Source organism: Trachurus trachurus (genome assembly GCF_905171665.1).
Source record: "Trachurus trachurus genome assembly, chromosome: 7".
Classification (NCBI taxonomy): Eukaryota; Metazoa; Chordata; class Actinopteri; order Carangiformes; family Carangidae; genus Trachurus; species Trachurus trachurus.
The window spans coordinates 23794970-23811125 of NC_139901.1; the positions used below are offsets into that span (position 1 = coordinate 23794970).

At 42.1% G+C, this 16156-nt stretch overlaps 1 protein-coding gene across 1 annotated transcript; it reads left to right on the forward strand.

Moving 5' to 3' along the window:
* The first annotated feature begins 2608 nt into the window (after positions 1 to 2608).
* LOC310988315 (eukaryotic translation initiation factor 2D-like) lies at positions 2609 to 15755 on the forward strand. Its single transcript, XM_083974862.1, has 15 exons — positions 2609 to 2727; positions 3560 to 3750; positions 3836 to 3919; positions 4010 to 4100; positions 4186 to 4293; positions 5166 to 5452; positions 5744 to 5861; positions 5939 to 5984; positions 6077 to 6183; positions 6304 to 6441; positions 11677 to 11766; positions 12332 to 12427; positions 12646 to 12766; positions 15312 to 15486; positions 15604 to 15755. Exons 1-15 carry the CDS (start codon positions 2672 to 2674, stop codon positions 15672 to 15674), a joined length of 1779 nt encoding a protein of 592 aa, XP_083830988.1. The 5' UTR covers positions 2609 to 2671; the 3' UTR covers positions 15675 to 15755.
* The last annotated feature ends 401 nt before the right edge of the window (positions 15756 to 16156 follow it).

The window sequence follows — 16156 nt, forward strand, 5'->3', positions numbered from 1 at the left end:
CCGACGTGAAACGGCACCGCGGCAACAGTTCCGCAGTGCAATTTATCTAACATACTGTGTCTATGTTCAAGTTATCGATCCTAAAATTTCAAAGCAGTGGTGGAAAGAAAATTATATGGACATTTCGTCAAATAGACAATGTCAGTAGCCTACAAATTACAGCTATTCTTTATCCTTAAATAATGTAGACTGCTATAAACTTTTGAATTTACAGTTAAATGACTATTGTTTTGCAAATTAATATGTTTTACATAGGCTACAGAACAAATGAAAAGTTCATAAAGTCAAGACATGGCATCATCCAAACAGTGGCATGCACAGACTTTTTGAAGGGCAGGGGCGAAAAGAAAAAAAAAGTGAGGAGGTGGCTCCCAAGAGAGCAGTTTAGCACTTGTTTTGAGGGGGGCCCAATCCAGTTTGGATCTGCTGACTGTAGCCTATCCCGGAAAGCTGTTTTTTTTTTTTTTTTTTTTTTTTACAATAGCCTAAGCCTAACTAATCAATGCCTAACACCTGATGTAATTTTAGTTGCCAGCACTTAAAACAATATAGTCTACTTTGAATTAAAACACTGTAAAAATACAAAATCTGGCACATTTAATCAGTCACGTGAGAACAGAAAATCTTTAGGTGAGGTTTAGGTCTGCTCTCCTCTTTTGCTTCACTCCTGGCGTCCACCTGGGTCTGAGTCAGTTGCACCAAAGGAACAGCAGCTGCACAAAAACAAATACACAAACAACACATTTTAATGGTTATGTGCTGACTAGATTTAAGCATTTAGCACTTGAGGATGTGCCACAGTCCAGCTGTAGTGCTAAGTCTGTATAAAAACTGTATGAATAGTTCATAACAAATATTAAAAGCAGTAATGAGAGGGCAAGTAGCTGCTTGACAGTAGGCCTACTGTCTGTCTGGTACTGGTTAAAGGGATAGTTCACCCAAAATTCAAATTTCACTCATGTCGACTAAGGGTTGGGAGAAGTTTCAGACTCATCCGTGCCTTTTTGGAGTTACAGGGGGAGTCCGCGCAGCACTGCATTGGTAGCGAACAGGGCTCACTTTTCTTCGTCCAAAAAGACACACCAAAAAACATCCAAATACCTCCATACTGCTCATCTGCAATGTCCCTCTTGTATTGAAGCCCCGACATGAGAAATTGTTCCGAAAAAAATTAAATAAGTCTATATTTTAAGCTTGTTTGTAGCGGAAGCTCCCAGTGTCTCAGTTCACTGCTCTGCCTGTAGTGCAAATCGCGCACCGGCGGAGCCGTGACCTGGGACACTGGGAACTTCCGCTACAAACAAGCTTAAAATATAGACTCGGAACAATTTCTCATGTTGGGGCTTCAATACAAGAGGGACATTACAGACGAGCAGTATGGAGGTATTTGATGTTTTTTGGTGTCTTTTTGGACGAAAAAGTGAGCCCCGTTCGCTACCATCATATGCAATGTGCTGCGCGGACTCCCCTGTAACTCCAAAAAGGCACGGATGAGTCTGAAACTTCTCCCAACCCTTAGTCGACATGAGTGAAATTTGAATTTTGGGTGAACTATCCCTTTAACCAGTACCAGACAGTAGGCCTACTGTCAAGCAGCTACTTGCCCTCTCATTACTGCTTTTAATATTTGTTATGAACTATTCATACAGTTTTTATACAGACTTAGCACTACAGCTGGACTGTGGCACATCCTCAAGTGCTAAATGCTTAAATCTAGTCAGCACATAACCATTAAAATGTGTTGTTTGTGTATTTGTTTTTGTGCAGCTGCTGTTCCTTTGGTGCAACTGACTCAGACCCAGGTGGACGCCAGGAGTGAAGCAAAAGAGGAGAGCAGACCTAAACCTCACCTAAAGATTTTCTGTTCTCACGTGACTGATTAAATGTGCCAGATTTTGTATTTTTACAGTGTTTTAAGTCAAAGTAGACTATATTGTTTTAAGTGCTGGCAACTAAAATTACATCAGTGTTAGGCATTGATTAGTTAGGCTTAGGCTATTGTAAAAAAAAAAAAAAAAAAAAAAACAGCTTTCCGGGATAGGCTACAGTCAGCAGATCCAAACTGGATTGGGCCCCCCTCAAAACAAGTGCTAAACTGCTCTCTTGGGAGCCACCTCCTCACTTTTTTTTTCTTTTCGCCCCTGCCCTTCAAAAAGTCTGTGCATGCCACTGTTTGGATGATGCCATGTCTTGACTTTATGAACTTTTCATTTGTTCTGTAGCCTATGTAAAACATATTAATTTGCAAAACAATAGTCATTTAACTGTAAATTCAAAAGTTTATAGCAGTCTACATTATTTAAGGATAAAGAATAGCTGTAATTTGTAGGCTACTGACATTGTCTATTTGACGAAATGTCCATATAATTTTCTTTCCACCACTGCTTTGAAATTTTAGGATCGATAACTTGAACATACAGTATGTTAGATAAATTGCACTGCGGAACTGTTGCCGCGGTGCCGTTTCACGTCGGAAATAAATATGTGGCGGACCATCGTACCCAGCGAGGAACAGCGGATAAGTCTGAAGCCAAAATAAGAAATAAATGTGTTAGTCAGTTCCTCGGGTTCACAGACGCTGTTTTGTGATTTATGTGACGGCTGACAACAGTTCCGGTATCTGAGGAGCGGGCATGTTGACTCGGTCGCTGTAGTTTATTTTTCTGAGAAGATGTTTGCCAAACCGTTCCGTGTCAAATCCAACACTGCGATTAAGGGCTCAGACAGGTGAGTCAGTGCTGTAACTGTAACGTTACATGCCTCGCTAATCATATTCATCCACCATGCACTCATAGCCTACTGTCAATGTTAAAAAACAAAAAGGAAAGGCTATTGAGGTACAGGAGCTGTCCCCAGTGTGCTGCTCGTAAAACCTCATGTTTATCACCGAGACTCACACAGACCCAAGCAGTCTGTGTTTTAACTATGTTCACTTTCATGTAAATCCCAGCATCTGGACTGAGGTGAAAAAATCAGTTCATTAGTCTGAAGTGGGTTAGTGTTGAGCTGCTGAGTAAGGTTTTGTGTACTCCTGCAGTAACTGTATTAAATCAATCAGCAAGAGTTTGCACAGAAACCTAAGACATAGCTACTGATATTTAACTCATATTTGAGAATGTCTAATAGCCTATAATATCCAATAGGAAGCTTTAGGGCTGCGATCATGGGTTATCAATTTTTTCATAATCGTTTCAAAAATACACATCATGACAGGGTTAGGGTCAATTATATCAAATTAGTTGCAGATGATAAATATAAATATTCTATTCATTTACTTGTTCATCAATCAATTAATTGCTGTAGACCCAGGATGAATTGGAGTTTAGTGGGTAAATCTTAATGTAATTTCATATCACTGAGACACACAGATCATTCAGTGTTCATCAGAAGGAGACACAGTATGCGATCAATAAGGTCAGCCTGTAAAGGAGTTCCATTTAATCGCTGTGCAATCTGAAGAAGTTCACAGTTAACACGGCGTGGCTGGAAAGTGTGAAGAAAGTATTATAGTGTGACGTTACCCACTGAATGAGACGTTTGTTTTTGTCGCTGTCTTTAGGAGAAAGCTCAAAGCTGACATATCTGCAGCCTTTCCTTTGCTCTCTGCTGATGAGCTGTCAGAGCTCGTCCCCAACAAAGAGGAAATAAATGTAGTGAAGATCTACGCACATAAAGGAGAAGCTGTAACACTTTACGTTCTTCATAAAAATCCACTATTCTTTGAACTGGAGAAAAGACTTTATCCCACAGGTAATAATAATATAATATGAGTTGCTATGATGGTGTAGGCTTCCTAAAGTGTCTGATTTTAACTGTGTATTGTAATATTTTTTAGTATATGTCCTCTGGCGCTACCCTGCTCTCCTGCTAACATTCAGGACATGGCCTCCTGTACTTCAGAAGCTGATTGGAGGGGCAGGTACGCTCCTTTCTCTCAAGATCAAAACCCTTGACGGATGTCTAATACTGTACAGTATATTTAGACTAACAAGCACTGTGTTTCCCAAAGATCTCATGCTGCCAGGCGTAGTGGTGCCCTCAAGTGGCCTCCCAGATGTGAAACAGGGCGACTGCTGTTCTGTTACACTAGTGAACAATAGGTAAGCTGTTATAAAAGATTTGGAAAGACCTCTGACACATTCCTCTCAGAAGTAAGTGCAATGCTGTTCTCCTGGTTGTTTGTAGAGCTCCAGTTGCAGTTGGCACAGCTGTAATGTCCAGTGCAGAGATGCTCAGTTTGGGTATGAAGGGAAGAGGAGTGCATGTTCTCCACACATACATGGATAATCTCTGGTGAGTAGCTTTTATCCTCTCCACCTCTCCAAATGAGCTCATTTGCTGTTTTGATGAAAGTTTAAAAGATAAAGATAAACACCAAATTACATTAAATGTATCTACTAATTGACATAGGGTAATTTAAATGAAGATGTTAAACAAAAAGCAATTAAATTCTCAGCTCTGTTCTTGTAAATTGTTGAAGTGTGACTACATGCACGCGCATACACACACATACACATTTTATCATAGCGTCAGCTTTTGGTTCGTCATATGCATTGTTACTAATGCTCTCTGTTACTGAAAAACAGTTTTCTCTATTGCAATCCTCTTCGGGCCCTTTCAGTTTACCAGTAATCTCAATAATAAGCATACAGTATTGTTCTGTATTGTTGTCAGAACAACCAAGGTTGTCAAGATATGCATGAACTAGTAACAACTGAGAAAAACATGATCTGATGTATTGGACTGGTACCCAATACAATCCTCACACACATGTGGACAGATGATGAGGTCCCTTGATGAATGTCAACAACACCCTGACATGTGAGTTTTAATGAGTTGTGTATTGTTTTAAGAACCTTGATGAAGATTATGGGAGGATAGGAGGATTATACATTGTTTATGTGTATTGCTCATTTCCACTCTCCTTGGCCGAGCTTCAACAAATGTTTCTCTGTCCATCACAAGTTAACTGGCAACACTTCTGTCTCATTTATCAAAATACTTCACGTCATTTTTTCCATTGTTATTATATTCTATCATTCTCTGAAAAATGTGTCGATCTACAGTGTAAGAAATCATAGACGCCAAGTCACGCATCTTTGCAGCTCTACGGCCAAGAAACCTTTGCACATGTGGTTATGTGGTTTGTTGTATCTGTTTTTTAGGGCTTTTGGAGACAAGTCATGTCCTCCCTCTCTACCGGATGCAGAGGATGAAGGAAAAGAGGTGAATGGAGATGAATATGAGGATGATGAGGAGGAGGAGGAGGAGGTGGAGGACAGAAAAGAGCAAGTTGAAAGGCATGTGAAGGAGGAACAGGGCGCCGGCGAGGTCACAGATCAAGTCTGCGCTGGTGTTGAGGAGCTGAAATTGGCTGAACAGAAGGAAGAGGAAGGTGAAAAGGGCAATGAGGAAGAGGAGGAGAACGAAGATGATCAGAAAACACCACAAGGTACCAGATTTAGTCATATCTCACATTATGTTTATTAAAAATTAATTTAAAAAGAACCTTCAAGTACTGACCATTAATCTGCTTTTGATAAAACTATGATTTATAATTTCCGTTGTATCTGATTCAATTCCAGTTTTCACACATTCACATAATGAATGATCACAGGGTCAATATGGTTGTTGTTTATTTGTATGAACTGGAGAATTTGTTGATGATGTGACAAGATTGGAGCCTGTTGTGAGGGAAACGGATGTGACTCCGGTGTGACTCAGGTGTTACCTAATTTCTCAGAGATGATGGATGCCCTGCTGGTGCAGTGTTTCCTGCATGCTCTAAAGAGCAAGGTGAAGAAGTCAGAGCTCCCTCTGCTGACAAGTACATTTCTTCGCAACCACATGTTCTCCTGCTGGTAAACTACAGATCATCTTTTAAGATGTGCTCGGGGACAATTGAATTCAGTACTGAAATTATTTTGTATTATTTCAGCCCAAATGGAAAGCAACTGGACATCAAGAAATCCAGCTTTAAAAAGGTATACCCATTATCCAGATTATAACCTTTATATGCACAAATGGAGTACTTTATAACTCCCTCTGTAAATCTGTTCACACTTTCTTCCAACAGCTGTCAAAGTTTCTTCAGACCATGGAGCAGCAGTACAGTCTTGTGCGAGTGAAAGAACTGACGAAAGGGGTGGAGAGCATTGTTGAGGTGGACTGGAAAAACCGAGAGTGAGCCAAGCCCTGCTTCAATTTAAAGAAATCCTTGGGTGAGATTCAAACGCACAACCCACCCACATTCAGCATGAATAACCCTGTGCTTCTCCTTTTTGTACGACTTAAACTTTCTAGACTGCGTTCCTTCAACGTTCCTGAGGAGACAGGCATTGGAGGGGAAGAGGAAGAGGCTCCATATCATCCTCCTGAGATAACAACTTTATACTCTGTCCCTGCTCGGCTGGAGCCTCTCTTTCTGGATATAAAGAAGAGGTGTGTGCACTTTTACTTATCTTCTAACAGCAGGGGGATGTAGCAGAGAGTGCTGAAACTTGTGTACATCCACAAGTTTCAGGTTTACCTCAGTGAGACACTAAATCCGTACCAGCTGCAGGAGGTCTGAGCTGCCACTGACATCAACCTCTGACCCTCTTGAAAGGGGATAACACAATATTCCCAAGACACATGTCACAAAATTATTAATCATAAACATTTCCCAAAACCAGTCTACTCATTTACTACTCCCTTAAGAATAGACACAGATTTGTTTTCTGTCTTATTTCTGACATTGATGAATCAGTTATGTCATTACTTACAGCTGCAAGTTATCGCATCTATAAAGTTTGAAGGATTGTTACAGAGAAAGTGGCGTGTGGCATTCATCAGCATGAACAAAACAGGTCCCTAAACCTGGAGCTGACCATCTCATCCTCTCTACACATTAGCTTAGCAACAGCAATTTTAGTGTCAGTTTGATAGCATTATTTATTTGGTTTGGTCCATAATAAGAAACACAATACCAGGAAATGGTACCCACATTAATGTCATTTCATGATACATGTAGAGTCACTAAGTCAGACATCTGTTATCCAGTGGGTAAACTGTTGAAATTACAAATCTTTGCATGTTCAGAGATATCCATCCATCTTCAACCGCCTATCCGAGATCAGGTCGTGGGGGCAGCAGATCCATCCGTGAGCCCAGACTTCCCTTTCCCCCGGAGACATTGGCCAGCTCAAAAAAACAAAAACATTTTGGCCACTTGTATCCGCAACCTTGTTCTTTTGGTCATGACCCAAACACAGCTGCTGCTTTAGGAATACAGGGATTGGATGACCCTGAGGAGTGACCCTCACCCCATGCTCCCACAGGACCTCCCACAGAATATCCCGGGGGACCCAATCATACGCCTTCTCCAAATCCACAAAACACATGAAGACTGGATGAGAATATTCCCAGGCTACCTCAAAGTGACCTGCAAGAGTGAACAACTGGCCTGATGTTCCACAACTGGGATGAAATCTGCATTGTTCCTCCTCAATCAGAGGTTCGACAATCGGCTGAACCCTCCTCTCCAGCACATCAGAGTAAATATTTCCCGGAAGGCTGAGTAGTGTGATACCTCTGTAATTGGTACACACTCTCTGGTCCTCCCCTTCAACACTGTCCCAGACTTCCACGCAATGTTGAAATGTTGAAAAGGCATGTCATCCAAGACAGCCCCTCAACATCCAGAGCCTTCAGTAACTACGGGCAGATCTCATCAACCCCTGGGGATTTGCCGCTGTGGAGTTGTTTGAGTACCTCACCTTAACCCTAACCCTCGTCCTAACCCTTGTCCTCCAACTCTGCCTCTTCCTCATAGGGTGGATTTGATGGCCAGTTGGGTTGAGGAGTTCCTCAAAGTGTTCCTTTCACCACCCTACGACCTCCTCGGTTGCGTTCAACAGGGTTCCATCCTTGCTGTACACAGGGTAGATGGTCCCTGCTTCCCCCCCTGAGGTGGCGGATGGTTTTCCAGAATGACTTGGTGCCATCTAAAAGTTCTTCTTGATGCTTTCTCCGAACTCCTCCCAAACCTTCTTCTTTGCCTCCCTCATGGCTGAGGCTGCCACCCCTCAGGCCTGTCTCTCCTGGGACAACGTCTCCCAGAAGACCTCCTTCAGTCGCACGGCTTCCCTGACCACCGGTGTCCGCCATGATGCCAAGGGTTGGGCATCAAGGGTTGGGCATCATGGGTGTACTTAAACACTAAAAGGTGAAGTTCTCTTGGATAGAGCCACCACCAGATGGTGATCGGTTGACAGCTCAGCTCCTCTCTTTACTCAAGTGTCCAGAACATGCAACCTCAGGTCAGGTGATATGATTTCAAAATCATTGACCTTCAGCCTAGGGTGCTCTGGTACCATGTCCTCTTATGAGCATCCTTATATTCAGACATAGTGTTCATTATGGACAAACCATGCCCAGCACAGAGGACAACAATAAACACCCATTTGGGTTCAGATTAGGCAGGTCGTTCCTCTTGATCACGCCCCAAGTGTCTCCATCATTGCCCATGTGTGCATGGTCCCCTCTAGGACCCCACCCAGCATTTCCTGGAAGGCCGAATACTCTGAATTACTCTTCGGCGCTGTTATGCCCAGCTCATTGGAGAGCATAACCACAGAGGGAGGACCACACAGTTGCCAGTTAAAGTAACCACAAAGTTGTTAAAGGATAATTTCCGTTTTTTACAACCTGGACCTTATTTCTAGCATAAAATAAGATCATTTTACTCACCCAGACAACTTTGGTGTCATTTGGAGTTGTTTTGACGAAATTAGCCCAGTGGAGCGGCGCGTATATCCGTATAATGCGAGAACACGGGGCACGCAATGCAGCCTCTAAATAACACATTATCCGCCGCAAAACTCGTTCATTTCGCCAATATTTTGTTATGATACACTAGTGCTATTCCCCTCCGAGCCCGTGGTGGCATGTTATCAACATCCTGCGCCTGTAGGTTGACTACTAACCTCTGATCTGGATGATGTCATCTCCGACCGCTGCCCTAGCTAACTTGCTACCGCTAATGCTATGGTTCGTTTCTGCGTGTTTCTGACTTGTCAGAACAAAATGAGCAGCTGGATGAAGTTCAGCTTCCACAGGCTTCCTCTCCTCAACCTGGACTCACTAAAGCTCCGGCTAGTTGAGCTAAAAATGGACCTGAATGCCAAAGCAGAATGATTATTAAAATGAGCCGGGCAGCGGTCGGAGATGACATCATCCAGATCAGAGGTTAGTAGGTCAACCTAGAGACCCGGATGTTGTTAACATGCCACCACGGGCTCGGAGGGGAATAGCACTAGTGTATCATAACAAAATATTGGCGAAAAGAACGAGTTTTGCGGCGGATAATGTGTTATTTAGAGGCTGCATTGCGTGCCCCGTGCTCTCGCATTATACGGATATACGCGCCGCTCCACTGGGGCTAATTTCGTCAAAACAACTCCAAACAAAGTTGTCTGGGTGAGTAAATGATCGTATTTTATGCTAGAAATAAGGTCCAGGTTGTAAAAAACGGAAATTATCCTTTAAGTGTGTGTGTGCAATCATAAAGAAGGAAGGAAGTCTCCACCACTGCAATTGGACACAGTGGAGCTGGCCCGATATTCTGGTTGGGCTTGCCAGTCAGCTGGCATGTACGACATGTATTACAGTACGCCGACACATCCCACTCCAGCAAAGGCCAGAAGAAATGTCGAAGCACACGGTCGTAAGTCTTCTTAACCCCCAAGTGACCAGTAAGGCCATCGTGCGCAACACTTAGCACAAGTTTCTGAACTTAAAGTGCACCACCACCTGTGTTACCTGGTCCAACTGTACACCCCCCACCACAAGCCTCCATTTCCTCAGCAGCACTCCATCTTGCAAAAAATAACCATCAAACAATCCCTGCCCCACACTCTCATGACCAACCACATTAAACAGAGGCACGAGCGTACGTAGGGTCACCGGCCTGCTCTGCACCCAGTTCTTCCCTGCTGACAAATGACATAGGACCAGGGCAAAGCGAAGCTCGAACCTCAACCTCAAACACCTGAAAACACACCTGCAAGGAAGCGCAATGATCAGGCCCACACCCCTGTCCTGAACTGGCCCTACTCATTGCCCGAGTGACCACACAAGCAGGGACAGCTTTAGGATGCTGCCTTGCACGCTCATGCTCGGTGAGTGGTCAGGTGATGCTGTAACTACCAGCAGTGGTGCAACATCACTCCAAACCCGTGCCCCAGCCAAGTCGCTGCCCAGGACAACGTCCACTCCACCCATAGACAACGCTACGCACCCCAATGACGACTTCACCTTCAACCAGACCAGAAAACAAGTTCAGTCGGTGCAACGCACAGACACTGGAACTAAGCTAATGCCTAACACAGGAGTTGAATTACCACCAGTGTCTGAACCAGCTGAAAAAGGCAGCAGCCCCTCCAGGATAAAGCTCTGATTTTCCCCAGTATCTCGCAAAATCCTGACTGGTTTTCTCTCCCCCTCACCAAGAGACACAAAGCCTTCCGTCCCAAAGGGAACATAAGCCTCCTCAATCTTCTGCAGCCCCCCGGTGGCCAGTCTGTAGGGCCCCACTTGGTCCCCAAATGTCGACACTGGGGCAACAAAACCAGCAGATTTCACATACTCGGAACCAGCAGACCCATTTGACTTTTGTTGTGGCCTTCACCCTTGAATAAACTGTGCCATCCACCGTGCTAAGAGCAGAATATGCTTCCTGAGCCTACCTGTGAACACACGCATCAAAGCCCTATCAGCGTCCGGCCACCCCCTGGTGTCGACCACACGCTCAAACAGAGAAAAGAACGTGTCTGGGTCCCTTTTATTGAACTTAGGCAGCGAATGCAAATTGCCAGCAACATTAAAACCAGAAGAACCAACAGCTTGGCCTGGCACACCAGCCCCCAAGAGAAACTCTGCTCGAGCTTTAACCTCTCCCTTTCCAAGGTTACCTGCACGTCTGCCTCCCTGGCCTTCTGTGCTAGCTCTGTCTGCAGCCTTTCATACTCCAATTGAAAGCGCAACCTCTCCCTTTCCATCTCTGCCTTCTCTTTCTCCAGCTGCATAAATTGCTCAAATGACAGCTTCTCAAGAACCCCTGGGAGTGTTGCACCAGGAGGAAGTTTACTCTGCTCAAGCTCCAAAACCCCCCATGACACTAGCATCCCCTCAACAATGACCCTCAGAGCAGCTTTCTTAGGCACAGGCTTCTTCCAACCGAAATGCACAGCTAAGTCAACTAGATCTGTTTTCGCAAACTGAGACAACGTACCACGACCCGGCCGCTTCAAAAACTCAGCAACCAATGGATTCTTATGCTCCTTCAACATGGTCCACACAACCCGACACTTCTCCAACCAGTCAAAACCCTGTGCCCGTAGCACAGCCTGCAACAACCTGAGAAGAGAAGCTCAGCGCAATAGCCACACAAAAGCAAGAAATAAACCTGAAATAAACATGTTTGCATCCTACAATATACACTTGTCCCTTTTACAAATTAACATGAAATAGAAAAGCAGATAAATATATAGTAGTCAGTTTTGCCATTTCAAGGTCTTTATTTTTTAGCTGGAGTAGCGTTACAAAAAACCTGTCAATTGAGCTGAAGATGCTTTGATGAAATTCTCACATTTGGACATTTATTATTATTCTCACGTGTGCTTTGGTTCCCTGCAGGAAAGGAGCAATTCTGCAGCCTGCTGAAGTGAGAAGTATTATTACTGAATATGTGAAGAAGAATGAACTGGTGGACGAAAATAATAAAAAGTAAGGAGGGGCTTTAATTCAGTTTGAGTGTTTTCTTGTATTCCATGCCTTTGTCTCATGTTAAGAAGTTTTACAATTTAAAGTTAAAGAAGGATTTCATTTATTAATTTTACGATCAAACTTTATCTGTCAGCTGATGTATTGTAAGAGAAAGGAAAACGTATTAACTAAACTAACTAAAAACGTATTATTGACATGATCAAGCTCAGTTTGGGTTTAGATTAACCACCATGTGGGGTTTTCCATTACTAGACACAGTGGTAAAAGGGAAGACTAATAGCCGCTGCAGAAACATGGAGATGACCCCAGGCCATGTGATGTTGTTATAATTGGCTAAAATGCTTAAATGTGACTCTGAAACTGACGAGACATCGCATGTTTCTTTTTAGGTCATAGACATTTGGGCATCATCATGTGAAACAATTTGATAATGAGCGATAGAAGAAATTAAATAAAATCTCTCATTGACTTGGCATATGTTAAAAAGACAGTGTGTTTCCTGTTCCTGATGCTATGCATCAACTATGTGCTGTGTTGACTTCAATACTTTTCCCCTCTCTGACAGTTATGTGACCATCAACCCAACTCTTTGTGACTGCTTGCTGGAGAAATCAGAGTACCAGGAGGTGGAGTCTCTCAAGTGGGATGACCTCTTCAGCAGGTTATGATTTAATGTTATTATTTTATTTATCCTTTTCTAAGTAACCACATTATGAAACAAAAATGTTGCTGTTTCCCATTCACTCAACCTTTGAATACCTTCATACCACCATTAAAATTAATGTTTATTAAAATCATGGGCATTAAAAATGCGATCTAGCAAAGTCCTTTGCAGGTAAATCAGCCTATATCTCTGTTATATAAATGTCATTTTCACAGGACATTGGGAAGAATGCAGGAGTGTTACCAAGTTGTGTTCCCCGGACATACACCCATAATAAAGAAGGGACACATCGAGCTCATAGACATCTCTGTGGCTTCTCGAGGCTCCAATAAGAAGGTGACAACTTAAGATACAATCTATTATAGTCCCTAGTAGAGCAGTGGTGTTTTTGAATTTATTTACTATATATTGGACAGTTTAAAGTTCACTGCCATGCTAAATATTCTATGAACGTAATAGAAATGCATCTTATTGTTGCAGACACATTTCACTTATCACAAATGTGACTAAGTTGTTGTGGTGCCTCATGAGAAGTCAAGGGGTCAGCAGAGACATAAGACTTCATCCTCTGGGGACAGTTAATGTCTGCACAAAGTTTCCTGGCACTCCATCTGGTAGCTTTTCAAGTCCTTTGAATTTGATCTGACAGACTAATGTTTCTGGTCCTGTTCACACCTGGTATTAATATCCATCTCAGGGGATCCGATCTTCCAAAGTTGAAAGATGCATTGATATTTAATTTCAGATTTGATCACATTCGGATGTGTCCTTCACATTGATGGACCGCCCTCTCTACGGAAGGCCCCTGCCACAGTCTAATAGTTTACTATTTCATTGGGTCAATTTCACTGTAAAGTTGTGTGTAAAAAATTGATTCACTCAGCCCCTACATACCCCACTTGCTCTCTCTCTCTCTCTCTCACTCACACACATTGACAAGGGACCTGTCTAGCTTGAAAATGTTCATTTCGTCTGTTAGTTTTACTATTTCTTTAAACAGACAAATAAGTTATAAGATATGTCTTCTGACGAAGACTGCAGGTTTACAGTCCAAACATGTAAAGGTAAAAGAACATCTCCTAACTTATTTGTCTGTTGTCTGAAATAGTAACCCAAGGGACCTGGCTGTCATAGTCGGCCTGTCTAAAAACAGCAGCAGAAGTTTTTCGTTTGAGTTTGGGAACAGACAGGAAACTGTTGAGGGTGAGAGGTGGATGTTGGGTTAGGGTTTGCTTGTGAGCACTTGAACTTCCACGTCAACAGCTCATGCTCTATCAACGCTGGACAGATGTTGTGCCCACCATGTGTTGTTAAGGACTCACAATTCACCGTGAGAACAGAAACTGATGTAGATAGACAGATGAGTACAAGTGAAGCACATCATACACACCAGCATTTGAAGCAAGCAAGGATGAAACCTAATGCCTGATAAATGTTTTGAATTACAGCAAGCTGTTGCACACGGAGTTGCTCAATATCTTGCAGTGGATGTACCCCAGGGTGAAATGTCAACCAGCCATGTTATTTAGACAGGAGCTCTGATTTACTTCAAGAGAAAATCTTGCTCCATGCTAAAAGCAAGACCACATGCTTAATTTAGAACCATCAAGCTGGTAAAATGCCAAAACTGCACAATAATTCAAACATATTTATCACAAGGTCAAACTTGACAATGATGAAAGAAAATGACATTTTGGGGAAAGTGGAACCAAAGTTGGCAGGCCCCATAGCTAACGACCTTGAAATGCAAGTGATACAGTTTCGCGCAGATGACCAGGTTTTCCAAGTTTATGTTGCGGGCAAAGGATTCAAAGTTCATAATGGTAAAGGTTAAACAGACAGATAACTTCATCATTCTCATGAATCTGATTACTGTACCAATGATTTTTTCCTGTCGAGTCATCTTAATGTCAGGTTAAAGGTGTGTGACCTCCTAGTGTTCTCACACAACATCGACATTTGTGAGGAATTAATGCAGAAGCTTAGACGCTCAACCGACAACAAACGCATGTTGCACAGATGTCCTTAGCCTCCTGGATCAGATTCTCTGCAGGAACACTTAAAAAACAAATTTTAGGTACATTACGTGTTTTTGGATGACAATGTAAAATGTAAGCTGCGGATTACAACTGACAGAACCAAACTGTAAGTTTCAGTAGCAGCTTTTTAAGATTTCATTAAAATATACTGGCTTACAAATTGGGTAAAGTGACAGGTTATGATTTTATTGTAATGAACCATTCATCATGCGTAGTTCAGTTAAAGGAGAACAGACACCAAAATAAAGCTGTGGTTCTTTTGGATTTTGCAGAAAATTGCAGCTTTCTGATCCAAGAGGCAGCCCAAGGATTTCTTTGGGATATTTCTCAGGCCATTATCCATCCCTATGTGACACCCGTCACATCACCATGTGTGTAATCAGCAAACATTTACAACATCAATGCATCATTTTAAAATGGGAACTCTTTTGTACTTGATAGAAATACACGGTTGCCCAAAAAGTTGGAATCATTTTGTTTTCAAACACTCTTTTTATTCCTATTATAAAGGTTATAAAAAATATTGTATTTCAACTTTATGGGCAACCCTGTATATCCAAAATGTACCTCTTTACCAAGGGGCAGCATCACAGCACTAGAAAGCAAATATAAGGAATTGTAAAAAAAAAATTTTTATGAAACTACACCAAACAAAAAAGAACTGTTAATGTAAAAAAAAAAAAGTTTTTGTTTTTCAAAGAAAATCCCTGACTTGAACTGAGATGAGTTGTTATGAAATGATTGAATGAACTTCCTGCAGATGTTGTATCTGCAGGAAGTTCATCTATTAGCCTGGTTGAGTTGTTGCTTTGGCTTTAATTGTGTCTGTGTACTATCTTTAGGTAACTATGGTAAAGAACCTGGAAGTGTACTGTCTGGATCCTGCAGCCGTGGCCACAGCTTTGCAGCACAGAGTCCAGGCCAGTACCGTCCTACATCCCATCCCAGGGGCCAAAGATCGAGTCATGGTTCAGATCCAAGGCAACCAGATTCACCAAGTTGGCAATTTGCTCTTAGGTTTGAAACTTAATAATACTTCAAATATCATTCTCATAATTTATCTCAATTGTTTCTGTCAATTGCTTCATTTGCATAAATACATTTAGTTTCTCTAATCTTTTATTTCAATTTCAGATCACTATCAAATTCCTCGCAAGTACATCCAAGGACTGGACAAAGCTCTAAAAGGTGGCAAGAAGAAGTAGCATTGCTACCTGCTACAACAGCTGCTTACTGTCTTCAATGCTTTAAAGCTGCTTTATTGTGTGTAAACACAACATGTAATAAAGGTGATTCACTGTCAACTACCAAAAATCCATGACTGAAGTCGTTATTGTTTTATCGATTTGATTTGGCTCCAAACAATATCTCAAAGAAAAGTTACAGAGGGTCACTCAACGCAGATCATTTCACTGGCAGGTAATTGGTTTCTGACGGTGAAAGAGTAGAAGAGGAGAAAACCATCTCAAGTTTAGACATATAAACATTGATTAGATCACAATAAATAGAAACTATCAATCCCAAAACAAATCCAGTTTCACAATAGAAACTACCAAAAAACAAGCAATTGAGATATTACCCATGACAATAAAAGGCAAAAAAATAAATAATAACAGTCAGATGCGTAGCCTAATATTAACTAATAATGGGTGGACAAATAAGTTATTAAAAACAATAACAGCTAGGT